Source organism: Emiliania huxleyi (assembly GCF_000372725.1).
Source record: "Emiliania huxleyi CCMP1516 unplaced genomic scaffold EMIHUscaffold_353, whole genome shotgun sequence".
In the NCBI taxonomy this organism is placed as follows: domain Eukaryota; phylum Haptophyta; order Isochrysidales; family Noelaerhabdaceae; genus Emiliania; species Emiliania huxleyi.
The window spans coordinates 52,880-78,243 of NW_005199333.1; the positions used below are offsets into that span (position 1 = coordinate 52,880).

The window sequence follows — 25,364 nt, forward strand, 5'->3', positions numbered from 1 at the left end:
TTGCATCCCTGGGGTGAAGATCTAGAGGATCCCCGTCCTCAGCTGGCAGCCGACGGCCCCTCTGTACGCAACACACACGCACGCACGCACGCACGTACGCACGCACCGCGCGCTGCTGCACACAGCTCCCCCCCCCCCGCACACACACACGCGCGCGCGCGCGGCGCGCAGGTACTGCGCCGTCGTCGCCAACTTCTACGCCTTCACCACCGCCGCGGCGGCCGGCGAGCTTGCGCCGCGTACCCCGGATTCGGTGCGGCAGTCTGCCGAGCAGCTGCTCGAGGCTCTGCGCGGCGAGGCGGCGGCGCAGCGGCGCTCTCTCGAGCGCGACGAGGCGCTGCACGGCGACCTCCGTCTCGGCGGCGGCGCAAGGCGCCCCGGAAGGCGGGCCCCCTCTCATCTCGGGAGTGGCTGACGTCTAGGCGCGTGGAGCGAGGAGGCGGCCGCGTGGCACGCCTGCCGCCGCTCGATGGAGGAGAACCTCGGGGTGGTGCGCGACAAGCTCGACTTCTACGCTGGCTACGTCGCAGAGGCCGACCCTGCCATGGTCACCGACTAGCGCGCGTGCGGGTGCTGGGTTGTTTCGCATCGCTGCAAAACGCGAAGCGTTCTCGCGCCAGTCAACCAACGGCAAGAGTCGCGCCAGCGCCAAGAGCCGTATCTCAAAGTGGCGCAAGTCTCGGGTCTCACGGCGCGACGACCTCTCAAAAATATCATTACACGCGCAGCGCGTCCACCCGCCACCCGCACCCCTCGATCCTCCTTCCTCGTCATCCTCGTCCTCGTCCTCCGACTGTCCGCTCCGCCGACGACCTCCCCGTCAGAGCACCCAGAGGCTCAGGGCACAGGGGCGGCGACTCCCCCATCTTACCATCTACAGATGATATGCGCATCCTAGATGCCGGAAACGCCATCTAGGGGCATAGCGGGTGGGGAGGCCCTAAATTACGGCCTAAAACGGCGGGAGGGGGTATGGCTCTAGTATCGGAAATCAAGGAGAGCTAGAGGGCTCAGCCACCCCTCTACCCCTCCGCCCTCTCCAGAAAAAAAATTTGCTTTAATCCAAAATACTCGGCACAGTGCTATCCCCTACCCCCCCCCCCCCCGTCCTCTCCGGACTAGACATGTGCGCTACATTGCCTAGGGGTGGGGTGGTGGGGCCTGTTGGGGCATAATGGCTTGTTGTGATAAATATGAGTTGCGGGTGTGGGTCGCCGGCTCTCGCCAGCCTTCCGCAGGCATCCTAAGTTCAGCAGCCCAGCCTCCTTTGTGCCAGGGATCGCGCGCGGGGCGCAGCACGCCCTGTGTCGTCTGCGCGATCCTAGTCCCTGGTTCACCGAGGCGCCCCCTACAGGGAGTCAGCTCAGCCGCGTTCCTTGTAGTGTGATGCCTTTAAGCCCTTAGGTAGTCGATGTGCCAGCTTGCGAGGCCTGGACAAACTTGATCTCCCGCGCGCGAGCCGTCGCCTCTTCTGTGGTGAGGTGGTCGAGTCCCACTCTCCTTAGGCGGAGATAGACGATATTTCTTTTCCTTGACCTTGCTCAAAGACTGTTCTTCACCTTCCTACCTACCTACCTCAAAGAGAGGTTGTTTGTTTCCCTGTACTCCTAGGTGGTAGACGCAAAGCTAGCGCGGCGGCGGTAGGGGCGGCGCCGGCGGCCACCCTCCGTCCTCGGATGTCGGCGGGCTCCAGACGCAGTCGTCCTCAATGTGGAGTTGAGTTTCAAATTCTGGTGCAACATTCTTTTTGTGGTGTACCTGTGTTAGTGCCAGTGCGCGCCAGTCCCGTGCCCAGTGTTGTGCGAGGCGGACACAAAATTCTTTTTGTGCTCGGCCGTCGCATATGCTGGTCGCGGCGACTGTGCGGCCCACAGCCCACAGGGTAGGCAAGGCTGACGACAGCTGTCTTTGCGCTCTCGTCCTCAGCTCCGTTCCGGCGGCCAATGCTATGCCGACCACGCCACACTGCTCGTCGCAAAGCAGCGAGCGCGTCAAGCTCTCTGAGGGCGCGCGCCGGCTACTCGAGATAGACGACTGGTCGCGCAGTCTCTCGAGCCTCATCCGAATGTCGCGGAGCATCACGGGCGGGCGCCACATCCGGCAGCGCACAGTCGAGCGGTGCGTTGAGCAGGTGCTCTTCGCCACAGACGATCTGCTGCGGGACGCCGCCGCCGTGCTGCCGATGGACGAGGTGCCTGAGGCGCGGCCGCTGGGCTCGTCGCTTGAAGCCTTCTGGCTGCGCCCGCTGCACGACGCCGCGCTCTTCTTGTGCCTCCTCCGGAATCGCGTCGCGCCTCTCCTCCCGCGCGACGTCTGGGAGGGGGTGGTGCTCCACGCGCTCGAGATACCGGCCGACCCGCCCTCCCGGAGCGGACCGGGCGGCCCGCTTGGCGCCGTCTCGACGCACAGGGTATCCTGCCCGTCTCACCGCCTCGTGCGCCGCTTCGGCTTTGACGCCAACGGCGCGCTGCGGGTCTCGCTCGCCGCGCCTCTCGAGCCGCCCGCGCGCCTCGGCGACGACGCCTCCTGGGACTCGCGGGCTCGGCAATCTCTCGGCCATCTCTTGGCCATCTCTCGGCCATCTCTCGGCCATCTCTTGGCCATCTCTCGGCAATTTCTCGGCCATCTCTCGCACGTGTCCCCGCCGCCCCACAGCCACCACTTGCGCCTCCAGCGCGAGAGGACGAAGCGGCGCGACTCAATGGGAGGTGTCTAGGAGGTGACTGGGAGCCTCTCTACGAGGCGGCGCTGCTGGCCGCCCGCCACCTGCTGCCGGAGTACCTGCACAAGAAGGTGTTCCGGCTGGCGAGGGCGGTCGACGAGGTGCGGTCCACGAAGCCGCGAGACACGGGCCTTTTTTTTTGCGGGTCGTTGGATGCATGATCTCCGCGCGCATCCTGAGGCACGCGGAGAGGTTGTTTCTTTTCCGGGCCGCCACCTCGGAGAGGGTTGAAGTGGAGAGAGAAGTGCGCGAGAAAGAAAGAAAGAAAGGAATCACACTCACGGAGTAAATGGGAAAAAAGTCCCGCAAAAAAAGTCCCGCGACCCCGGCCCCTCTCGTAGCCGCAGCCGTAGCCGCAGCCCCAACTCTTGCTGCTCTTCTAGTGTCGGGTAGTGACCAGGGGGTGAGGGGACGGATTGAAGATCCCTCACACCAAGATCGTGCAGGGCGGGGACACATGTCCCTAAATCCCATCTCGTCTCAGAGTTTGACCGTTTTTATTTATTGGACTCGGTTCTTCGGCCTGCGCCGGAGAGTTGGCGGTCGTGCGCTGGGTGGTGATCGTCATCTGTCTGCTCTGCTGTGCTTCTCGCTCGTGCGTCCTTGGACTTGTGCTGACCTCCTTTCACCTCCTGCTCTCCTATGCCACGTGGCTGTGTGTGTTTGGGTTTCTATGTTTGCGATTTGGATTTTGGATTTTCCATTGCACTTTGTTTATTTATTTATTTAAATGGGAAAAAGAAGCGCGGCATTTCTTTTTCTGCTGTTGGCGAGAGGTGGGCTGCTTCCGACTCCACCGCCCCGGCCGTCGCGTCTGCTGCCTTGCGCCGGACGGCTCCCACGCTCGCCCATCTCGATCGCCACGGCGCTCGATGTCGCTCGAGTTCAAAAAGGGATTCCTCTCTCAGCCTGCGTCAAACACGAGCGCTGCCGCTCGCAGCGTCGGCCGCCGGAAGCAGGCGGCTGCGCCCGACGAGGCGTATCTGCCAGCGGAGAGCTACGACCTCCTCGACGACGAGGACGGCGCCGCCGACCCGCTGGTGGCGGAGATCGAGACGTCCGAGGCGGCCTACGAGTACAGCGTCGAGTACTGCCGCGCCCACTGCAACCAGTTCAACCAAGGTCTCATGCGGCTCGACCCGATGGTGAACGTCGCGTTTGCCAACGACCTGCGGGCGGTGCAGTTCAACCGCAAGATGTGGGGGCACCACGACGGGCCCGGCCGCGGCGGCGAGCAGCGGACGATGCTGCTGCCAAGCGGGATCGTCCTCAAGTACCTCGAGTGGGGCAGCGAGCAGGCGCGTCCTAGACACTTCCTAGACAGCTCCTCGACAGCTCCTCGGCCGGTACCTCGAGTGGGGTGCGAGCAGGCGCCTCCGGTCGTGCTGCTCCACGACGTCTGTGACTCGTGCCACATCTGGGATGACGTGGCGCAGCCGCTGGCTGACTCCTTCCGCGTCCTCGCGCTCGACCTGCGAGGGCGCTGACACACTCCAGCCGCTCGCCGCGGCACGAGGACGGCTTTCTGTTCGAAGGGCAGCGGTGTCTTTGTTTAGGCGCGGACACACTCCAGCCGCTCGCCGCGGGCGGCAGTACGATTTCTTTGTTTACCCGCCGCGGTGTTTGTTTAGGCACGGAGACACCAGCCGCTCGCCGCGGCACGAGTACGGCATCGACGCGCTGGTGGAGGACCTGCACGAGATGGCGGTGCGGCTCTCCCTCAACGGGCGCGACTGGGGCGGCGCCTTCACGCGGCCGTGGGTGCCGTGCGGCGAGGGGAGGGGCGGTCCTAGAGAAGAAGTCGGCCGAGCCGTGTCTGTCTGTGTGTTAGGTGCTGTGCGGCAAGGGGATGGGCGGGGCCGTCGCCGTCGCTTACGCGGCGCGCCTCCCCGGCCGCGTGGCGGGGCTCGTTAGTTAGTCCCAACCGGTGAATGATGACTACTCCACAGGCGCGCCACCCCGGCCGCGTGGCGGGCCTCGTGCTCTGGGACTACGACCCCGACATGCCGACCACGCGGCTCTGCTTCTCGCCGCACCAGGCGGGCCACTTCCGCGGGCAGGCAGCCGCTCGCTGCCCTGCTGGCCGTGCGAGGACGTGAGACGAGCGATGAGGCGATGTCGATGGCACCAGGAGCCGCTCGCTGCCCTGCTGGCGGAGCAGCTCGGCTTGCAGCGCGACGCAAAGTACCTCGCCATCACCTTCACCAACCGGTGCGAGCACGCCGACCCGCCTCCTCACCTCGGCGCATCTCGGCGCACCTCGGCGCACCTCGGCGCACCTCGGCGCACCTCGGCGCACCTCAGGTGCGAGCACGTCGACCCGTCGGACGAGAAGGCGGGCTGCCGCTTCAAGGTGCGTTCTTCCTGTCCGGCTCCACACCGCCAACACACCAGCAGCCCTAGCCCCAGCCCTAGCCCCAACCCTAGCCCCAACCCTAGGTGGACCCGCACTTCTTCCTGTCCGATTGGTCGCCCGGACTCGCGTGGACGCAGCTGCGCGCCGTCGCGCCGTCGGCGCGGCTCCTCCTCATCCACAACCAGCAGGGCGTCTCTTCACACCTCCCGCTGTGAACAGGTGCGGCTCCTCCTCGTCCACAACCAGCAGGGCGTCTCTTCACACCTCCCGCTGTGAACAGGTGCGGCTCCTCCTCGTCCACAACCAGTCTTCCCTCGACTGGACCTACGAGCGGGCGGTCGAGGCGCGGCCGCCGCTCGAGCGGCCGGCCGAGGGGTATGAATGGCTCGTGAGGAAGCGCTCACTCTGAGTCCAGGTGCGGTCGGCGCTCGAGCAGCCGGCCGAGGGCGGCGAGCCCGCCGGCGTGCAGCTCGTCGTCGCGTCGCGCGGCAGCGTGCCCGACGAGGAGGAGGCGCTGGTCGAGGACCTCTGGCCGTGACGCCTCCCGCCACCCTTCCTGCAGGCACCGTGCTCGACGAGGAGAAGAACTTGGTCGAAGACCTGCAAAAGCTGTACGGCGGCATCGCGGCGCACGTGCGCGCCGTTTTTCCCGGCGCGCTCGCCGTGTTTCTTCGTCCGGCGGACCTGTTTTTTCTTTTCTGTAGGTGCGCACCTTTGCGTCCGACATCGACCGCGCCGCGCGAGACAAGCTTCGTTCGCAGGTCCCTCTCCCCTCCCCCCTCCCCCCCCGCGCCGCTTCCCCCGCTGCCTCTCTCCTCACCGCCACCGCCGCCTCCCCTTCCCCTCCAGGGCGCCGTGCGGTACGAGCGGATCGCCGAGGAGGAGCTCGAGGCCAAGCAGGCGGAGAAGGAGGCGATCCGGCAGGCAGACCGCTCACCTCGAGATCACCCCTTATCTCCCCATATCTCCCCACATCTCCCCGTGGATCCGGCAGCACTCACCCACGCGCACCGGGCCTTGCACTCTGAGCGCCGTGCCAGCTCCTGTCCTTGGCCGTGGAGTCGCGAGGGTTGCCCGAGCTCTTGCCCCACCACCCTCGTCTGTGTGGAGACGTCCCCTTTGCCCTACCGTAGGCGGCGCGCGAGGCGGCGGGCTTCATGGCCAAGGAGGACCCGGCGCCGCCCTCCTTTGACGAGTTCGACGACTAGGTGCCCCTCTCCGCCCTCCCAACACCTGGCCGGCGCGCGGCTACTCCCTCCGTCACGTTTAGCATGGCGTGCGTCCATGAGATGTAGCTGGGCCACGGCGCGGGCGGCGCGGGGCTCCCTCGGTGCTGTCTCTACGCGCGTGTCAGCCTGTCACTCCCGGCGACGCGATCGCACTCAAAAGTGTGAGACACACACACTCACACACTCACACACTCACCCCCTCCCCACCCCCACCGCAACGACATACGTGTACTCATACACCGTCACCGTTTCAGTTCTAGAATTTGATATATACCCTGAGCCACTCCCGCGAGCGCAAGTCCGCCTGCCTCACGCGGCGTCGGGTCGAGACGCCGCCGCGGCCTCTGCTGCGCGACGCCGAGGCGCCCGAAGGTGGGGCTGACGCCTCAGCAGGCGTCAGCGTCAGCCGCGGGCGTGGTGCCAGATGCGCGCGTCGTGTCCTCCTCTCAGCGGCTCTCTATGAGCGCTGGGCCGCGTCCGCCTCCTTGCTTGCAGCGGCCGCCTTGGCGCACCGTCGCACGCGCAGCCGCTTCCGCGGCGCCGTCTAGACTCCGAGGCCTGCGGCAGCAGGTAGTTCGGGCCGTACTCCGCCACGCCCGCGAGGCGGACCTCGGCCCCGCGCTCACCGTCCGCGCTCGACCGCCGCCTCGACCGGCGGAGCCGGAGGGGGGGGGCTCGACCCCCGTCGTTCGACCCGTCGTTCTGTGACCTCCCGTCGCCAGCGAGCGGGGTCCCTGATCCCCCTGACTCCCCCCCCCCCACCCTTGGTGCTTGGACGCGCCCACCCACCGTCCAAAACTCACGATCCCTAAATACATACACATATTTCATCGCGGCCGAAGGGCGAAGCTCGGCAGATCGTCACACTCTCGCACCTGACCTCGGCTCCTCTGTGGAGGGGAAGGCGAAGCTGAGGGGGCGAAGCCGAAGGGCGGGAAGCGTCTTCTTCTAGGAGCGTGCTGGCTGCTGCCGTCGCTCCGTCTGGCCCCCTTTTTCTCAGTTTTCTAGAATTTGATATATGTTTGTGTGAGATTTTATTTCATCGCGGCCGAAGCGGCAGATCGTCACAACTTGCAAGTCGTGGCCGAGGCGGCGACGGGAGCGGTGCAGAGGTGGATCCAGCTCAATGATGAGGCTACGGCGCGCATAATGAAGAGAGAGGAACACATCGAGTGGCTGAGGAAGCTCTTCGCTGGGTGGAAGGAGGCCCGGCCAGCCTTGAGGGAGTCGCGGAGGAGGAGGGATAATGGAGGTAACGTGGGAACAGGCCAACAGCCAGTGGGACGAACGAGGGCCGCGACGGCGGCTCAAGCGGGAGGGAGCGGAGACGGTGGGCAGAGAGCGAAGTGGGTGAGACTGATGATGCTCCTTCGACTTAGGGAGCGGTTCAGATGCTGGGCGGGCTTCAGGCTGGTGCTCACGCGAACAGGAATCGACGCGATGTGCAAAGCATACAAGAAGGGGAGAGGGAAGAGGAGAGACGCCGGTGAGGACGAAGCAGAAACTAGCGCAGACGAGAGCAGGGCAGACCCGGGGACTGGGGAGCCGGAGCAGACGGCATCGGCCGCCGAGGAAACGTTGGGAAGAGGCACGAGGAGGGCGGCGACTTCGACCGACTATGGAGGACCCGTCGCCAGACGACGCAGGGCAGAAGACGGTGAGGCGGAGCAGACGCGCAGGGTGAGACGAGGGAGGGAGCAGGACTTTGCGGAGATCAGCAGGAGGATGTACGAAGAGATTAGGAGCAGCAGGGACCCGAGGGACCATGTGGAAGACGGCTAGTGCTAGTCCCCCATCGGGAGGACGACCCCGGCTAGTCGCCGACCACACCCACAAAGAACCCTGCACAAAGATCGCAAGGGCGGGGGCCTGTTCCTTTTTACCCATCTCACAGTAGAGAGGTGTCCGTTTTTATTTATTTTAGATCGTCACACTCTCGCACCTCCTCTGGAGGGGAAGGGGGAAGGGTCTGGTGCTGCGAGGAGCGTGCTGCTCTCGGAGGGGGAGCGGCCCCGCTCGGCCTCTTCGTCGTGCTGGAGCAGCACCGCGTTGTGCGCGCCAAAGTAGAGGTAGAATGCGATGCAGACCACAGCGGCCCCTAAAAAAGAAATGCAAGGCGTCAGAAGGGCGGGGCGGGGTGGAGGTAGAAGGCGAACGCGGCGCCGAGCAGGAAGGCGCGCGACGGCACGAAGCCGAATGCGACGGAGGAGGCGACCGAGGCGAGCAGCACGGAGGCAGAGGTGGAGAAGCCCTTGGTCAGGTTGTCTGCGTACTTGAGCACGGCGGAGACGCAGAGCCCGACGGCCGCATTGTTAAGGACGATCAGGCCGCCTGATCGCGGCCAAAGGCGTGTGGAGTCGCTGGAGGTGTGAAGAGTTGTTGAGCACGGACGAGGCCGCCCAGCGGGGCGGTGAAGAGCGTATGCTGCATCGAGGCGGCCCAGCTGGCGGCCGAGTCGGAGCGAGACAGCTGCGAGCGAGGCAAAGAGGAGGGTAGGGAGGAGAGGTGGGAGGAGGGTGGGAGGAGGGCCTCGGAAGGGTCTCGGAAGGGTCTCGGAAGGGTCTCGGAAGGGCCTCGGAAGGGTCTCGGAAGGGTCTCGGAAGGGTCTCGGAAGGGTCCGGCCACCGAGTAGGCCGCCGCAGTCAGCACGCCCCACGAGTAGATCTGCATGTTCTTAAACATGAGCGGCGCGCGCGGGTCCTGCACCTTGATCAGCCACTCGTTGAGCACGGACGAGAGGGCAGAGAGGCACCCGTTGCCTACCGCAGGATGAAGAGGCAACACTCTTGGTTTGCGGTGCGTCGTGCACACGCCACGTCAGTGTACGGTCTAATGCAGCAGACTCGGAGCATCGCCGCGAACGCGAGGGGTGGGACTACGGCGACTGCCGTGGAGTTGCGTGGCGTGCGTCTCTCCCCATGCCCTTCAGGGCGGCTTTGTCTTCTGCGTCTAGGAGCCGCTGCCGAGCAGCACGGAGATGCCGAGGGCGACAGACGCGGCCGCCTGGTGGGGAGAGGGTAGGGAGAGATGTCTGGGGAGATGCAGGGGTGGTAGTCACCGCGTACGGAGTGCCACTCTTGCCACTCTGACTGTCTGTTGGATTGTTCTCTGTTGTCGCCTTGGTGCCAGCGCCGGAGTCCTGCTTAGTGGTCGTGACGCCCATGCCGAGCGAGAGGAGGAGGAGGGAGACCCACTGCACCGAGGAGCGCCGCTGTCCGAGCATCAGCCGCGCGAGCACACCCACCGGGATGATCTTGAAGCACGCCCAGAGCTGGAAGGTCGGCGGGTCGAGCAGAGAGAGCGCGAGGAAGACGAGGTTATTCTGTACGATGAAGAAGGTGGCGGGCACGGCGTACGCGGCCGTCGGCCACGAGACCAGCTGGAAGCTCTCGAGACCCGTGTAGTTGAGTGACTTGCGCTGCCACAGCCATGTGCAGAGCGCAATGCCGAGTTTTAGAGCCTCAGTCAGCAGCACGGCCGCGCTCGTGTCGTATGGGATCTTGCCGCCGCCGCGCGCCTTGGCGGCCTCGACGAGCAGCGACTGCGACGTCGCGAGCACCGTCAGGGCCACGCACGCAAGCGCAGACGTCACGGCAGAAGCCATTTCGGATGCCGGCGGCGCGGGCACCAGAGCTGCCCCTCGCCCGTAGACGACAGCAGAGTGGCGCCAGAAGTCGGGTTTGGCTTTCTCTGGCCGTTGTAAAATTCTTCGAGTAAGCGGGTAACTCACTAATCCTCCACCGACTTTCGACAGTGCTGGCAAACCGCATCGCGCAGCCGCACGGAGTCTCCGACAACCACGCACAGCCTGAGGGCCCAACAGGAGAATCGTGCTTTTTGGGTTGGGTTGGGTTGTTGGGTTGGGTTGGGTTCGTGAGGTTGGAGAGAGAGAGAATTCTTGATACGAAACCACGACGACACACACCAGTCGACTCGCATCGGTTGCCTCCATGAACGGCGGAGCTATTCTCGCGCCCACACCACACCTGGCTCCAACGTGGACACGCCCATAGCTGGGGACACTACTAGGTCACGCATGGCATCACAGAAGTTTTATCTCTCTCTCTCTCTCTCTCTCTCGTGAGGTTGGGTCGTCGGCGCGAAGGGTGAGGTCTCGACCGCCGCCGCTCACGCCAGCGGACGGCCACTGCCGGTGTTTTTGGCTTCGCCACCGTCCAAAGCGTGCGCCATGCGCTCGCCGACATCGACGAGCGAGCACGCCTGTCCGACGTGCGACGAGCGGCTTGCTGTGCGGACGCCTTCTTGTGGCTCTCGTCGAGAGCGTTTTGCGTCCCGGCGGGTGGGAGAATATGTGATAGGAACGAGTGTATCGCTTTGACGGATCGACCGTGCTTGCTAAAAACTGATGTGACGCACACAGTGACACATCAGACGACACACATTCTCCTGTTGAGGCGGCCCACTGAGGAAAGGCGTGCAACACATCACAGCGCCTCCCAGCGAACACACACGCTGCAGCCGACGGAGTTTCTTGAGAGGCCGACGGAGTTTGACGTTTCGGAGTAGTCGCGGTTGGCGGCGTCGGGGGAGCGGAGCGCCTCGACGAGGGCGGCGGCCACGGCTCCGCGGTGGCTGTCATCCCGCCTCGAGCGCCCCGATCGCCTCCGTCACCGCGGCCACGAGCCGCGACGCCTCCCCCTCGCTGCGCGGCCCGTCCCTCCTCCACCTCGCCGCGTCGTGGTGCCTCGCCGCGTTTGCCCAGATGCGCAGCGAGTGCAGCTGGCTCCGAAGTTCGGTCGGCAAGCCGCACTCGCGGTGCCAAAAGTTGATGCGCTCCTCGAAGCCGTCGGGCGCCGCCGCAGCGCGCGAGGCATAGACGCTGTCGAGGCGCGGCATCAGCGTGTTGAAGGCGAGCAGCATGTTGCCCTGGATGCGCGCCTGCGCGTCGCCGGACGTGCGCATGCCGCGCACCTGCACCGAGAGCAGCGAAGGCTCGTAGCCGGTGGTGCTAACGGCTGCGGTGGCGGCCTCGTCTCCAAGTGCCGGTGCAGCCTCCTCAGCCCCCGCACCGCTAGACAGCAGCGCCCGCAACGTCGTGAGCGCCCCGGGCAGCGTGCAGCGGTTGCGCAGGCTGTTGTGGCAGAGGCTCTTCTGCCCGTCCCCCGCCTGCGCAAGGTCCTTGACCGCGCGCGCAGCAGTTGCGGTCCACCCCGCCGCCGCGTCTGCGATCTGGGACGCGTCGATGTTGGTCCAGAGTTCGTCAAACTCCTCCTCGCACCGGTCGGTCAGCTGCACCTCGGACCGGTTGGTTAGGCAGACGAGGAGGGTGATGCCGACCGCGTAGCCGTCGGTCTTTGGCGAGTACTCGCCCCCCTTGGAGATGGAGGGGCAGAGGTAGCCCGTGGACATGTAAAGGGCGGTCGAGCGGCAGCGGACAGACGCGTCGGGACGCTGGTCCTTGGCGAAACCAGTGTCGGCGAGGACGGCGGTGAGCTTCTCGTCGAGCAGGATGTTGTCCGGCTTGACGTCGCGGTGCACGATGCCCTTCGAGTGGAGGTAGACGAGCGCCTCGGTCGCCTCACACGCAATGCAAACGCGCTGTCGCCACGTCAGCGGCCTCGGCGCCTCCGCCATCCCCAGCCGCCGGAGCTGCGCCGCTCGGTCGGGATTCGAGATGCACAGCCGCGCCTCGAGCGAGCCGCCGCGCATCAGCGGCGAGAGGAGGCAGACGCCGTCGGGCGAGAGGCAGTAGCCGAGCAGCGGCAGCAGGTGCGGGTGGCTCACCGCCTTAAGAAGCTTCACCTCGAGCTCCGCCCGTGACAAGCCGCCCGACTGGCCCGACTTTGCCCGCTTCACGACAAGCGGCAGGTGGCGCAGCTGCGGCGGCGCGGAGAGGGAGAGGTGGAGGTCGGCCGACGCCTCGTAGACGCGGCTGAATCCGCCGCTGCCGATCAGCTTGCCATCGGCAAACCCGTCCGTAGCCGCGGCGAGGTCCGACAAGTTGACCTCGATGGGCGGAGCGGTAGTGCTGCTCTCGGCGGCGACAGACAGAGTTTCCAGCTTCGACTCCGCCGCGCTAACCTCCTCGCTCAGCGCCGGCAGCACGCCCACGTGCGCCTTGGCGGCAGCGATGCCTGCTCGGAGCGCGGAGGGGCTGTCCGCTGTGTCGAGCGACTTGAGCGCGCCCATCGCCGCGCCATGCGCCTTGCGCAAGCGCTGGCTGTCCCGCCTTCGCGCCTCCTTGAGCTTGTCGCGCGCACGCTTTGCCGCCACCAGCACGGCCGGGCTCGCGACGCCGCTGCACGCCTCCAGCGCACTCGCCACGCCCTCGTACACGCCAGCGGTCACAGCCTGCTGCAGAGCCTCGTCCGCCGCGGCGATGGCGGCTGCGTCGGCCGGCAGGGGCGGCGCGGCTGGAGGAAGGTGTGTCGGCGCCGAGGCGGCGGTGCCGCTGGGGCCCGGAGCCGAGACGACGGCCTCGCCGCTGCCGCTCTTCTTCTTCTTCTTCTTCCCTTTCTTGCTCTCCTTGACGCGCCCCGCCTCCTTCTCCGCCTCCTCCTCCGCCAGCAGCGCCTCGGCATGCCGCGCCGCCTCCGCCTCTGCCGCCGCACTCTCCACCGCCCTCGCCGCTGCCTCCGCCGCCTCCTTCGCCGCTGACTGCGCCGCCGCGTGCTCCTCGAGGGCGCGCACGCACTCGCTGTGGCCCCTCTCTTCGGCCAGCTGCAGCGCCGTCCTGCCGCTCGCATTGAACGCCGTCGTATCGGCGCCCGCCCGCAGCAGGTGGCGCACAATGGCGGGGTGGCCTTCGCCGGCGGCAAACGTCAGCGCGGTGTTGCCAGTGCTGTTCTGCGGGCCGACCTCCGCGCCGCGCTGCAGCAGCAAGTCAACCACCCGCTCGTGGCCGTTGTAGGCGGCGAGCATCAGTGCGGTGTCGCCGTCGCTATCCTGCAAGTTAGCACCCGCGCCGCGCTGAAGCAGCAGCTCGACCACCCGCTCGTGACCATGGCCAGCGGCGTCCGTCAGCGCGGTGCTGCCGTAGCTGTTCTGAAGGTTGATCTCCGCGCCGCGCGGAAGCAGCAGCTCGACCACCCGCTCGTGGCCGTTGGCGGCGGCGTGCATCAGCGCGGTGTCGCCATTGCTGTCCTGCGGGTTGACCTCCGCGCCGCGCTGATGCAGCAAATCGACCACCCGCTCGTGGCCTTTGCCGGCGGCGATCATCAGCGCGGTGCTGCCATTGCTGTCCTGCAGGTCGATCTCCGCGCCTCGCTGCAGCAGTATGTCGACCACCCGCTCGTGGCCGTTGTTGGCGGCGAGCATCAGCGCGGTGACGCCGCTCACATCGCCCGCCCGGCAAGTCGCATTGACCCGCCCGTCGCTGTCGAGCCACGCCAGCACCGCCGCCTCTTCGCCTTTCGCAGCCGCGTCCATCGCCTCTTTGGGAAGGCTGCCCAGTGAGCCGGAAGAGGCTGTGGCCCCCGTTCCCGCCGCCGCTTCGCCCGAGATAGCGCCGCCCGCGCCGCCCGCCGCCGCCTCGCGCCGGCTCGCAGTCACCTCCGCGATGTGCTGCCGGAAGGCCTTGACGCACTCGCTGTGGCCCTGCTCCCTGGCGTACTGCAGTGCGGATTTGCCGTCCTCAGTGCGCAACTTTGTATCCGCGCCCGCCCGCAGCAGGCGGAGCACGATGGCGGGGTGGCCTTTGACGGCGGCAACCATCAGTGCGGTGCCGCCGTAGCTGTTCTGCTTGTTGATCTCCGCGCCGCGCTGAAGCAACAGCTCGACCACCCGCTCGTGGCCTTGGTCGGCGGCGAGCATCAGCGCGGTGCCGCCGTCGCTCTTCTGCAGGTTGACCTGCGCGCCGTGCTGCAGCAACAAGTCGACCACTCGCTCGTGGCCGCTGCCGGCGGCGATCATCAGCGCGGTGATGCCGCTCACATCGCCTACCACGCACGTCGCATTGACCCGCCCGCCGCTGTCGAGCCACGTCAGCATTTCCGCCTCTTCACCTTGGAGAGCTGCATCCATGGCCTCGTTGGGAAGGCTGCCAAGCGAGCTGGAAGAGGCCGCAACCCCCGCTCCCGCCGCCGCCACGACCGAGGAAGCGCCGCCCTCGCCGTCCGCCGCAGCCTCACGGTGGCTCGCAGTCACCTCCGCGATGTGCTGCCGGAAGGCCTCGACGCACTCGGCGTGGCCCTCCTCCTTGGCCATCTGCAGCGCGGACTTGCCATGCTCAGAGCGCAGATTTGTATCCACGCCCGCCCGCAGCAGGAGGCGCACGGTGGCGTGGTGGCCTTGGCCGGCGGCGTACATCAGCGCGGTGCCGCCGTAGCTGTTCTGCAGGTTGACCTCAGCGCTGCGCTGAAGCAGCAGCTCGATCACCCGCTCGTGGCCCTCCTGGGCAGCGAGCATCAGCGCGGTCCAGCCGTAGCTGTTCTGCAGGTTGGCATCCGCGCCGCGCTGAAGCAGCAAGTCGACCACTCGCTCGTGGCCGTTGGAGGCGGCGATAGCCAGTGCGGTGACGCCTTTGCTGTCCTGCTGGTCGATCTCCGCGCCGCGCGGAAGCAGCAGCTCGACCACCCGCTCGTGGCCGTTGAAGGCGGCGCCCATCAGCGCGGTGACGCCGGTGCCGTCGTGCTGGCTGACTTCAGCGCCGCACTGAAGCAGCGACTCGACCACTCGCTCGTGGCCTGCGAGGGCGGCGCGCATCAGCGCGGTGGCGCCGTCGCTGTTCTGCGTGTTGATCTCCGCGCCGCCTCGCAGCAGCAACTCGACCACCCGCTCGTGGGCGTTGCCGGCGGCGATGTGCAGCAGCGTGTCACCAGCTGCGTTGGCCGCGTTCACGTCGGCCACGTCGCTGCTGAGCCACGCCCGCAGCACTCCTACTTTGCCGGTCGCCGCCGCCTTCACGACGTTGGCCGGCGCCTTCACGTTGTGCGGCATGTGAGTTTAGACTTCTTAACATAGACGCCGTTTCTTTTTTCGCGAGGTGGCAGCAGGCTTACATGAGAAAAACTGGTTTCTTATTTCTCTGGCCCAGCCTAGGCCGCAGCGCCGCCTGGCGCGACCGGGCAGCGTGCGCCTCTCCCCTGTCGCGCCTCTCCGCTACCATGGAGGCCAACCGCGAGTCCGCGATTGACGCGCTCACCAAGGCCCGCGCGGGACGCGGGCGACCACGCGAGCGCCGTCCGCCTCGCGGAGAAGAGCCTGCGGATCTGCAAGACGGAAGAGGCGCAGGCGTTCCTCGACTTTGGTGAGGCGGAGCAGACGCGCAGGGCGAGACGAGGGAGGGAGCAGGACGTTGCGGAAATCAGCAGGAGGATGTACGAAAAGACCAGCCGCAGGCAGGGAGGACCCGAAGGACCCCCCCCCCCGAGAGACCTCCCCCCCCCCCCCCAAGTGCCGGAACCTAAGAGGATGGTTTGTGCTGGTTCCGGGAGCTGTCCCCACACGGCCGTGCTAGCGGCTGAGCGAGGCGAGGAGGAGGCGGTGCTGGCGTGGCTTGACGGCGGCGGGCGGGCCGACGCGACGTACGAGCAAGGCGGCGTTAGCGGCCTCACGTTGCTGAGATGACCGCCGCCCGCAGTGGCCAGGAGCGGCTGGTCGAGCTGCTGATTCGGCACGGCGCGGAGATCAACCTGCAGACCAGCGACGGCGAAACCACGCTGATGGCCGCCGCCAACAACGGCCACGAGCGGGTGGTCGATTTGCTGATACGGCGCGGCGCGAACGTCAACGTGCAGGACAGCGATGGCCTCACCGCGCTGATGTGCGCCGCCAGCAACGGCTGCGAGCAGGTGGTCGAGCTGCTGTCTCGGCACGGCGCTGAGGTTGACTTGCAGAGCAGCAACGGCCACACCGCGCTGATGTTCGCCGCCGACTACGGCCACGAGCGGGTGAGCGAGTTGCTGCTACGGCACGGCGCTGAGGTCAACCTGCAGAGGAGCGACGGCAGCACCGCGCTGATGCGCGCCGCCTACAACGGCCACGAGCGGGTGGTCGACTTGCTGATACGGTACGGCGCTGAGGTCAACCCGCAGGACAGCGACGGCGACACCCCGCTGATGCTCGCCGCCTACATCGGCTGCCCCGCCTCCGTGCTCCGCCTGCTTCGGGCTGGCGCAGATGCAAAGGCTCGCTCTGCAGACGGCATGACGGCGCTGCAGATCGCCAAGGAGGAGGCGGCCAAGGTGCTAGCTACTGCCGACGCCGCCAGTGCTCCTGAAACGGACCACGCCGGGTGCGTGCGCGCTCTCACAGAGCACGCAGCGGCGCTGAGGGAGGCGGAGGCGGCCGAGAAGGCGGCCGAGAAGGCGCTCGAGGCCAAGGGGCGGCGCGAGCAGCGCGAGCGGGAGGCGGCGGCGGCGGCGCGAGAGCGCGAGCAGGCGGCACGCAGGCGCGAGGCAGAGCGAGTGGCGGACGAGGCGCGCCGGGCGGCGGACGCGGCGGCGCTGGAGGAGCAGAGGCGAGCCATTGCGGCGGAGGCGGAGGCGAAGCTAGCCGCTGAGCGCGCGGCAGCAGAGGAGGTGCTGCGGGCGAGGGAGGCGGAGAGGCGAGCAGCAGAGGAGGCGCAGCGAGAGGAGCAGCGGGCGGCCGCGGCGGCGCGCAAAGCCGCTCAGGCAGAGGCGGCGCGGCGCGAGAAGGAGGCTGCGGACAGGAGGGCGGAGGAGGAGAAGGCGAGGCGGCGCGCAAAGGCGGCGGAGGCAACGGCGGCCAAGAAGGAGGCCAAGGCGAAGAAGAAGGAGGCCAAGAGGGCGCCGTCTGCCTTAACGCTCGAGGAGGAGCGGAGGGCGCGGGCTGCGGCAGAGGTTCGCGCACAGGAGGAGAGGGCGGCGCAGCTGGCTGCTGAGCAGGAGTCGGCGAGGCGGGCGGAGCGGGAGGCAGCAGAGCTAGCGGGTGCGGCGGAGCGGGCGGCGCTGCGCGAGGATGCGGAGCTGGCAGAGGCGCTGCGCCGGTCAGAGGCGGATGCGGAGGAGGCGCTGGCGCGTCGGGTGTCGCGGTGCGAGGAGGCGGTGAGCAGCGAGTCGACCGGCGGCGGCGGGGACTTGCCGCGGCGTGTCGAGCGGCTGGAGGCGAGCATCGGCGCGGCGACCGAGGGCAGCCTCGAGGAGCGGGTCGGCGCCATCGAGCGCTTGATCGGGTCAGAGGCAGGAGAGGCGGTACAGGCAGCAGAGAGGGCACAGGTGGCAGCGGAGCGCCTTGTACCAGTCACTAAGGCGTTTGCAACCGTCTCTCTGCAGGACGCAGCTCAGCCCCCTGAGCCGGCGTCAGAGAGCGACGTCCCGCCCGAGCTGCAGTGCCCGCTCTCCTTCGAGGTCATGACGGACCCGGTGATGAACGCGGCTGGCCAAACCTACGAGCGGGCGGCCATCGAGAAGTGGTTCGCGAGGGGCAAGCGCACCGACCCGATGAGCGGCGCGGTGCTAGAGCACACGCGCCTAGTGCCGAACGTGCTCGTGCGCGGAATGTGCCGCAAGTACGCCGCTGCGTGAAGGGAGGGGGCTCGCCGGACGGGGGGAGGGGGTTGCGGCTGGTGCTGACGATGTCGTGCGAAGAAAAGGAATTCGCGTGGACTCCGGACACCGGAGTAGGAGCCGATGCGCGAGACCGCCGGGGCGCGGGGGCCGCTAAGTGGGCACCCTCTCTTGATTTTGCCGCGCGCGCGATACAACTCAGACCTACGGCTCTACACACTCTAAAAGGTAAGCATAGACGTACAGTCGGTCGACGGGCGAGGACCCGAGGCTCGCACCCAGCACACGCGACAGGCGACACGGGGGCGCGGGTCGTGTCTCACACACTCACCTGCCCCAGGTGGCACACCGCTCCGCCGAGAGCACGAAAGCAGGCGGCACCTGAGGCACCTTCGGGAGCTTCTCGAGTCCGAGCTGCCTGATGCTCGACAGCACCACCTTGAGCTTTGGCGCGTGCTCCGCGATGGTGTCGCCCGAGTACGGGGTCAGAGGGGTCAGCCATTTGCCCTCGCACATCTCGAACACGCCGCAAGCGTAAAAGTCCACGTACGTCGGCTCCGCGCCGAAGTAGTACGGGCCTTTGATGCTCCGATTGATGGCGCACAAGATTTTGAGAAAGCGTCCTCCCGTGATGAGCTCCTTGAGCTCAGCCACATCGTCGGCAGCGGAGCCCGAGGGGTTTGCCGCTCGGTTCAGCTCGGTGTGCAGATCGTTTAGGTCTTCCATGTACTGAATCGCGACCTCAGGAACGTCGATGCCGGCGTCGTAGCCCAGTTTGCGCCCAAGGTAGAGGTGGCATGGCACGCTCTGCGAGATCGTGAGTTCACCGTCAACCAGGATGGGCGGCGCGAGGTTGGTGGTCTCGGCGCCGAAGAGGGCGCAGCCAAACTGGTTCATGTCGTTGATGACTTCAAAATCTTGGCCTTTCTCGGCCATCATGCGGTACAGGCCAGAGCCGCGGGCCAAGATGGGCCAGTACTTGATCGTGATCGTCGTCATGTAGCAAGAGCCGCCCCGCCCTACCAGGTAAGCAAAACCCTCGCAAAAAATCTCTCTCTCGCACAACACTGGGCACGGGACTGGCTCGCACTGGCACTAACACAGGTACACCACGGGAGCCGCCTAAGCGACTCCTGCGAGGGCGGCGAGGCACTTAGCTCCGTGCACCCGCCCGCGCCCCCGCCATAGGCAAGCTCATTCACGACCTGCTCTGCGATTGCCGAGAGAGAGAGAGAGATTTTTAGCAATACCAAACAACTCTAACACTCACACGTCATTTGGGGCCTGGAGCCCTGTTCACGCGCGCGCGAGACGTGCAGACAGGGTTGCCAGGTGAGAGCGAATGGCGCGGTTCACGCCTCGCACAACAGAGAGAGAGATGCGCTCTGCATGGTGGGACATAAAAGAAAGCGAGTACTTGTCGATTGCCGTGTGAAGAACGACTGAGATACGCTGCTTCTTTCTGCAGCCCCAACAATTCTTAGTGGTCCAAGTCACCTCATCGACGTACTGGGCCCGCGTCAGCTTGTTCTGTAGCACGTCCGCCGCCTTCCGGAGGATCTCACGGACCCCCTTTCCGAACCCGCCGAACGATTCGAACAGCAGCAGCTGCACTTCAACGCCCTTGTCTTCCCTGGCATAGCGATAGTCCCCGCCGTAGGACGGTATGCGGCGGTCGCCGCCCACCACCCTGCCCCCCCTGGTATGCCAGCGCCCGGTCCCTTGCCCTCTCTCGCCCTTGCTCTTCCTCGTTTAGTTGAAGAAAACTCTATGCGGCGTCTTCAAGTAGGAATCCTAAGCGGGTAACTCACTGATCCTCCACCGGATCCGACTTTCGACAGTGCTGGCAAACCGCATCGCGCAGCCGCACGGAGTCTCCGACAACCACGCACAGCCTCACGCTCACTGTGTTTCCTCCCCTCTCCGTCCCTCCGCCTCTCCCCACCGCGAGTCACCGCTCCGACTTTCACGTTGTAGGACCTCGGACAAGAGATCACGGCCGACTCCTTCCTCGCGCCAGGCGACATGGACCTTCTCAAGCTGCGCCAGGCCCTCCAGTGCCACTTGGGGAATGCCGTCCTCAAACGCGTGCTGCCAGAGCGCAGAGGCGCTCGACGAGACGAAGGTGACCACGCCCCGGGCGCTGGCCGAGTACCTGCGGCTCCCGGAGGTATCGTGTGCGCCTCGCGTGCCTTCGGCCGAGCAGGGGCGGCAGATGCGCGAGCTCGTCGAGGTGCGAGCGAAGCTCGTCGACTTTGAGTCTATCCTAGCGCGTGTGGACACAACTCTCCAGGCTTTGGGTGAGGGGGACGCCGACCGCGCCGAGCGAGAGAAGGTCGAGCCGCTGCAGCACCGGCGACGCGAGGCTCATGAGCTGCCGTTGCCAGGCCAGCAGCGTGGGCAGCTCATCACTCGTTGGCGGGCGGCCGATGGAGCCCAGCATTGCAGACCGATGGAGCCCAGCATTGCTGTACGAGAAGGTGGTTATCCGGAAGGGCACCCGTCTCGCGCTGCAGCCAATAGATGCCAGCCTCATCCGGCAGTGTACTGAGATCCAGATCAAGAGCAACGTCCCCATCTGGGGTTGGCAGTGCCATGGCGCTTGGGCTTGTGAGTGCGAGCCCGTCGAGCGCTCGCCGAACGTGCGCTGCACTTTACGATTTTCGAAAATGACAGATGCGAGATCACTCCAAGCGAGATCACTCGAGATCACACACAGGTAAATCACGGCTACGTCGCTCAGAGGTAGAGGTAAAGGGCCCACGGCTGCCCAGAGGTAAAGGTAAGAGGGCCGTAGGCCCTCAGAGGTAGAGGTAACCCAGACCCCTCCTACTCCGGCGGCCTCAGGCGTCAGGGCCGAGCAACCGGTGTGCGCACCCTGTGCCGATGTGCAGCGAGGCGGACAGGCGAAGATTCCAAGTAGTCGGAAGGCCGCGACCGTCAAGTGTTCCCCGGCGAAGATACAATCGCTGTGAACTCAACCACGTACACCCCGTTTAAAGCCGCGTACATCTGGCATGACCTATCTCAGTTCTCACGGGTGGTGCGGAGCTCGCGGAGCCCCCAGCAAGAACAACTTGTGCAAGACCACGGGACATTGGGCTCCACTCTCCCAAAAAAGTCCTCCCGCCTTCCTCCCACAATAACCACGATCCGTGCGCCGGCGCCAACAGCAGTACTGTACTTGGATGCTGTCCTTGCGCGCGGCTAGTCGGCATCCGCCTTGGCCCTCGCGGCGGCCGCTGACGCGCGCCTCGCCTTGACGGCAGCCAGTGCCGCCTCCGCCGCCTCTGCCGCCGCAGCCGCAGCCGCCGCAGCCGCCGCCGCCGCGGCGGCGGCCGCCTCCTCCTCTGCCGCTGCCAGAGCGTCCGCCTCGGCTTCCGCCTCCCGGCGCGCCTCCGCTGCCACGAGGCAGTCGACGGCTGCTGCCGCATGAGCAGCAGTAGCCACAGCTTGGTACGCGCAGAGCGCGACATGGATTTCGTCGCCTGCGAGTTACGTCGCCTGCGAGTTCGTCTCTGGCGTGCTGTCTGTCGTCCGTCCTCTGCGCCTCTGTGTCTTCTTCTTGGTGAGAGTGATCTGTGATCTGGTGAGAGTGATTAAATTCTTCTTCTTGTAGTGCCGGTGCCGTACCCGGTGTCGTGCGAGAGAGTTTTGTTGTAACATTCTTCTTCTTCTGATGCGTCAAATTCTTCTTCGAGGGTGCAGCTTGACACCCTTGTGTTGAGCACCGGTGACTGTGGGAATGGGGGAAGCAGAGTTCAGTCGAGGGAGTGATGATCTCCCTCACATCCTCAACGGGCGTCCAATTGCAATCGGATTTACTACGGCGGTGGTTCAAGGTAATTAATCCGCAATTGGACGTGCCCGTCCATTCATTGTTCTCGCCGTTCTTCGGCGGGGGGCCGCGTCAGGGCGGGGGCGCAGGCGCGTGCCCCGCCCGGCGCGCAGGCGCCAAGTGCGGTGCGGAGTGTGCGTGTATTTGACTGCAAATTCAACTCGCTCAAAAAAAGAAAGAGACCTGTATACAGCGCTCCAAGAGCTGCTAATTCCGAACGCCGACCGACGACTGCTTCGAAAAGCCCCGCGCACTTCGCGGCATCCAGCAGGACGTTTGCTAGCGGGAGCGCACCTCCTTCGAATTTGCTCGTCTCAATTTCCACGCCACGTATCACCAATCACGACAGCCAACCACCAAAAGACTGCCCTACGACGCCCCGCACCATGCTGCACGCTAGACACCCATCCCGCCCTTCGTCACGGCCTGTGTGTGTAAGCCGCTCCACACGATACGCTCCTGAGGTACATTGACACACAGGAGGCGCGATCGGACCCCTCGCATCGCATTTCGCCCTCTGCTCGATTCTCCGTGCCCGCTACACATTCCCCATAGGTGACGACAGCAGAGATCAACGCTCTGAAGCAGCAGGAGATCTGGTTGTCCAAGGCGTCACGAATGGGGCAGTCCGATTTCGTACGCCAGGTGCGCGCGGGGTGCACTAGTCTTACCTCGCGGGGTACCGACCCAGCAGCCCCACTTCTGCCCTCAGGTTGTGGCGGCCGGCGTTTGCCACAACTGGGATCCGTGCACACCACTCCGGCCTTGGAGGGGGCAGAGGCGCGGCAGGTGCGCAACTTTGAGAGGCCGATCACCAAGGAGAGGTGGGTGACGTCTGACGACGGAGCCATTCTACCTGTCTGTCCCGTCGGACAAGGTTGTGCCGACCACAGGGCAGTGGGTCAAGGTCAAGTCGAAGCTGCAAGCGGCGGCCAAGCTCGCCGCCAGCTCCACCGCGCTCAAGTCGGGTTCTCGCTAGAGAGCCCTATAGCCCCGGGCCCTTGGAGCACTTGGAGTGCAGTCGGCAGCCTCACATCCAGGGCCGGGGAGCTCAGAAGCGCACCCAGCGGGCCGGATGATCGGGATCGGGCTACGGGCTAGAGAGCCCTGACCCCTAGCTAGGGGGGGTGCGCATTCGCAGGGCAAGGGCCTTAAGGTAAACACGGGTCTCCGAGGGTTAGCTCCGCGCTCCAGGTTTCCCCTATGGGCCGCATCGCTTTATTTATTTGCCCCCCAAAAGCGTCGGCCTGGTCGTGCGCCCCCCCCTCGTTGGTTGTCGTCGCCGTCGCTCCTAGTCTAGCTTCAGGTCGATGCTCTTGGTCCTGCTGCAAGCCGCTCCCAGCCTCTTGGCCGCCGTGTCCCTCCGCCCATCGCGGCCGCCGCCCGCCCGCTTCGCCGTCCCGTGCCTCTCCGACCGTGACTCGCTTCTTGCCAGAAAGCCGCCGGAGATTGTGTACGCCGCCAACGCCGCCACCAAGTGGCTGGTAGTCGCCGCTCAGACCTCTGCCGTCGCGCTGCGCCGCGACCTGGTCAGCCCGTACATCGTCGTCGGCGCGATCGGCGCCTCGTTTGCGACGCAGCGGCTCAAGCGCGCCATCAACCAGGCACGGCCCGCCGGCGCCCCATTCACAGACCCAGGCATGCCATCCTCGCACGCGCTCGTCGCCAGCTTCGCGGCCGCGGCGTGGGCCTCCCACCTCCGCTCGGCGGGCGCGACCGCCGTGCTCGCCGCCGCCGCCGCCGCCACCTCGCTGCTTCGGGTCGTGACTGGCTACCACACGTGGGCGCAGATCCTGGTCGGAGGCGTGCTCGGCAGCGCGGCCGGCGGCGGGTGGCTGGCGCTGGGTGGCTGGCTGAGGGGCCGCCTCCCGGCTCGATTGCTGGCGGTGGCGGTGTGGTCTGCGTATGCCGGCGGCTCGGCGCGTGTAGAGTCCGCCGTTGGCCGAGCGCCAGGGTGCGAGGACTGCCCTTTACAGCGGGCCTCTTGCGAGTAGGCGCTCTTCATCGGGGTGAAGATGGCGCGCTGGGTGGGCGGAGACCTCGACGAGGGTAGGATGGAGGAGGAGGGGCCGCCGGGCAGCGCGCGAGACGACTGATATATACAGTCTGCATGCCATTGGAGTAGGGTTGCCTAACGTTAATTTGGGGCCTAACAGTTGCGCTATTGTTGGCTGAAATCCTCAACGTTGTTCAAGTGTTCATCCCAGCCCATGCTGTTACTGTTTGTTACTGTTGTTACACTGTTGTTCAGCGCGGCCACAGCAAGAGCAGAAAATGTGGCAAAAAAACCGGGTACGAAAATATACTTGGGGGTTTCCGGGTATTTTCGGGTATTCCCGTAACCCGATACCAATCGTCTGGCCAACTGGGTGCGCTTCTTAGCTCTCCCCGGTCCTGGGCGTGCGGTTACTGACTGTAACTTGCGGGATGTTACTGAGCGAGGCTACAGCGTAGAGCACACACACGTCGTACGAGGATCAGGATGCCTAGCCGTGGTGGCCATGCTTGGACTCGCGCAAGCCGCAACCCCCCCTCTGCGGTGCTAAGGAGGGGCACGCCCCGACACGACGCCACAGATCAAAACAGAGCAGCCGAGCAAGGTCCAAGGACATGGGACTAATAGCGCGGGGGGTGGCGGGTGGGAGAAACCCGCGGCGCCTCTGGGCGCTGCCCGGGGCGAGGCGCAGTAGCGCCCCGCCCGGACTCGCTTCGCCGTTTTTGGCGAGCAAAGAACGAACGTCCAATTTTGACCGTCGGCGGTATACGAAAATTTGTCGACCGGCCAATTGCTGCGAGACGCCCGTGAATACGTTGCTGAACTCTGCGCGGGGTGGACATCGCGAGAAAAAGAATTCCCGACTCGCACAGCACTAGAAAAAGAAAACCCCACTAGCGACCGGAACGCAACACAACAAGGAGGGAAAACGCTCCCACTATCTGTTTGGAACCTCCCCCGCCCTGCCTCGAGGCGCCCTCCTCGAGCGGACCCCACCAGAAGCGAATGCCGCTCACGCCGGCGGGGTGAGTAGAGCACGAGCGGCGCGGCGTCGGGGGCGACGAGCGCGCCCGGCAGGCCTGGCACCGCATCCAGCATGCTGCTGCGCCAGCCCGTGAGTCTCGCGCCCTGCAGCGGCCACGGGTCGTGCGTGATGCGGCCCACCCACAGGCCGGCCTCCCGCGGCATCACGGCGGAGCCGGAGCAGCCGAGCCCCCGCCTCGTTGTCTCGCTCGACCAGGAGCCGGGGGCTCTGCCGGTTTGGCAGGGCCGTCGCAGATTCCTCACGAGTATCGTCTGGATCGAGACGACTCCGAATCACTCTTCGCCGCGCGCCTCGACCTTCTTGGGCAGCAGCTGGATCTGCTCGTCGCCGTGGCCCAGCTGTCCATCATCTCCAAGCCCCCAGCTCCAGACAGCGCCGTCGGTGGCGAGGGCGAGGCTGTGGGCGCCTCCAGCCGACACAGCGACGACGCGCTGGCCAGCAAAGGCCTCGACCTTCTTCGGCAGCAGCTGGTCTTGCATGTCGTTGTGGCCCAGCCTGCCAAAGGATCCATAGCCCCAGCTCCAGACGGCGCCGTCGGCGGCGAGGGCGAGGCTGTGGCTGCTTCCCGCCGACACGGCGACGACGCGCTGCGCCAACACCTCGACCTTCTTGGGCAGCAGCTGGTGCTGCTGGTCGCCGTGGCCCAGCTTGCCAAGGACTCCATCGCCCCAGCTCCAGACGCTGACGTCTGCGGTGATGGCGAGGCTGTGCCCCCACCCAGCCGACACAGCGACGACGCACCGCCCTGC

General features: G+C 66.0%; 6 protein-coding genes across 6 annotated transcripts; 3 read left to right on the top strand and 3 right to left on the bottom strand.

Annotated features, from left to right (window-relative positions):
* Positions 1-3,499: 3,499 nt before the first annotated feature.
* On the top strand, positions 3,500-6,581 carry EMIHUDRAFT_458582 (hypothetical protein; the record flags this gene model as incomplete). The annotated part of the gene is made up of 7 exons (XM_005772666.1): positions 3,500-4,004; positions 4,202-4,264; positions 4,354-4,483; positions 4,554-4,601; positions 4,672-4,807; positions 5,641-5,711; positions 6,212-6,581. Coding segments are annotated over 7 exons (1,012 nt in total), but the record flags the coding sequence as incomplete, so codon positions are not given.
* A 1,845-nt stretch (positions 6,582-8,426) lies between these two features.
* Positions 8,427-9,911, bottom strand: EMIHUDRAFT_242180 (hypothetical protein; the record flags this gene model as incomplete). Its single annotated transcript, XM_005772667.1, has 4 exons — positions 8,427-8,638; positions 8,695-8,731; positions 8,933-9,066; positions 9,383-9,911. The coding sequence occupies 4 exons, from the start codon at positions 9,909-9,911 to the stop codon at positions 8,427-8,429; spliced, it is 912 nt and encodes a 303-aa protein (XP_005772724.1).
* Positions 9,912-11,463: 1,552 nt separating this feature from the next.
* On the bottom strand, positions 11,464-11,977 carry EMIHUDRAFT_369159 (hypothetical protein; the record flags this gene model as incomplete). The annotated part of the gene is made up of 1 exon (XM_005772668.1): positions 11,464-11,977. A coding segment is annotated over one exon (514 nt), but the record flags the coding sequence as incomplete, so codon positions are not given.
* A 3,395-nt stretch (positions 11,978-15,372) lies between these two features.
* Positions 15,373-17,754, top strand: EMIHUDRAFT_117648 (hypothetical protein; the record flags this gene model as incomplete). The annotated part of the gene is made up of 2 exons (XM_005772669.1): positions 15,373-15,515; positions 16,542-17,754. 2 exons carry the CDS (start codon positions 15,373-15,375, stop codon positions 17,752-17,754), a joined length of 1,356 nt encoding a protein of 451 aa, XP_005772726.1.
* Positions 17,755-18,067: 313 nt separating this feature from the next.
* EMIHUDRAFT_369160 (hypothetical protein) lies at positions 18,068-18,462 on the bottom strand (the record flags this gene model as incomplete). The annotated part of the gene is made up of 1 exon (XM_005772670.1): positions 18,068-18,462. A coding segment is annotated over one exon (395 nt), but the record flags the coding sequence as incomplete, so codon positions are not given.
* A 4,422-nt stretch (positions 18,463-22,884) lies between these two features.
* Positions 22,885-23,670, top strand: EMIHUDRAFT_242187 (hypothetical protein; the record flags this gene model as incomplete). The annotated part of the gene is made up of 3 exons (XM_005772671.1): positions 22,885-23,235; positions 23,365-23,499; positions 23,569-23,670. 3 exons carry the CDS (start codon positions 22,885-22,887, stop codon positions 23,668-23,670), a joined length of 588 nt encoding a protein of 195 aa, XP_005772728.1.
* Between the last annotated feature and the right edge of the window lie 1,694 nt (positions 23,671-25,364).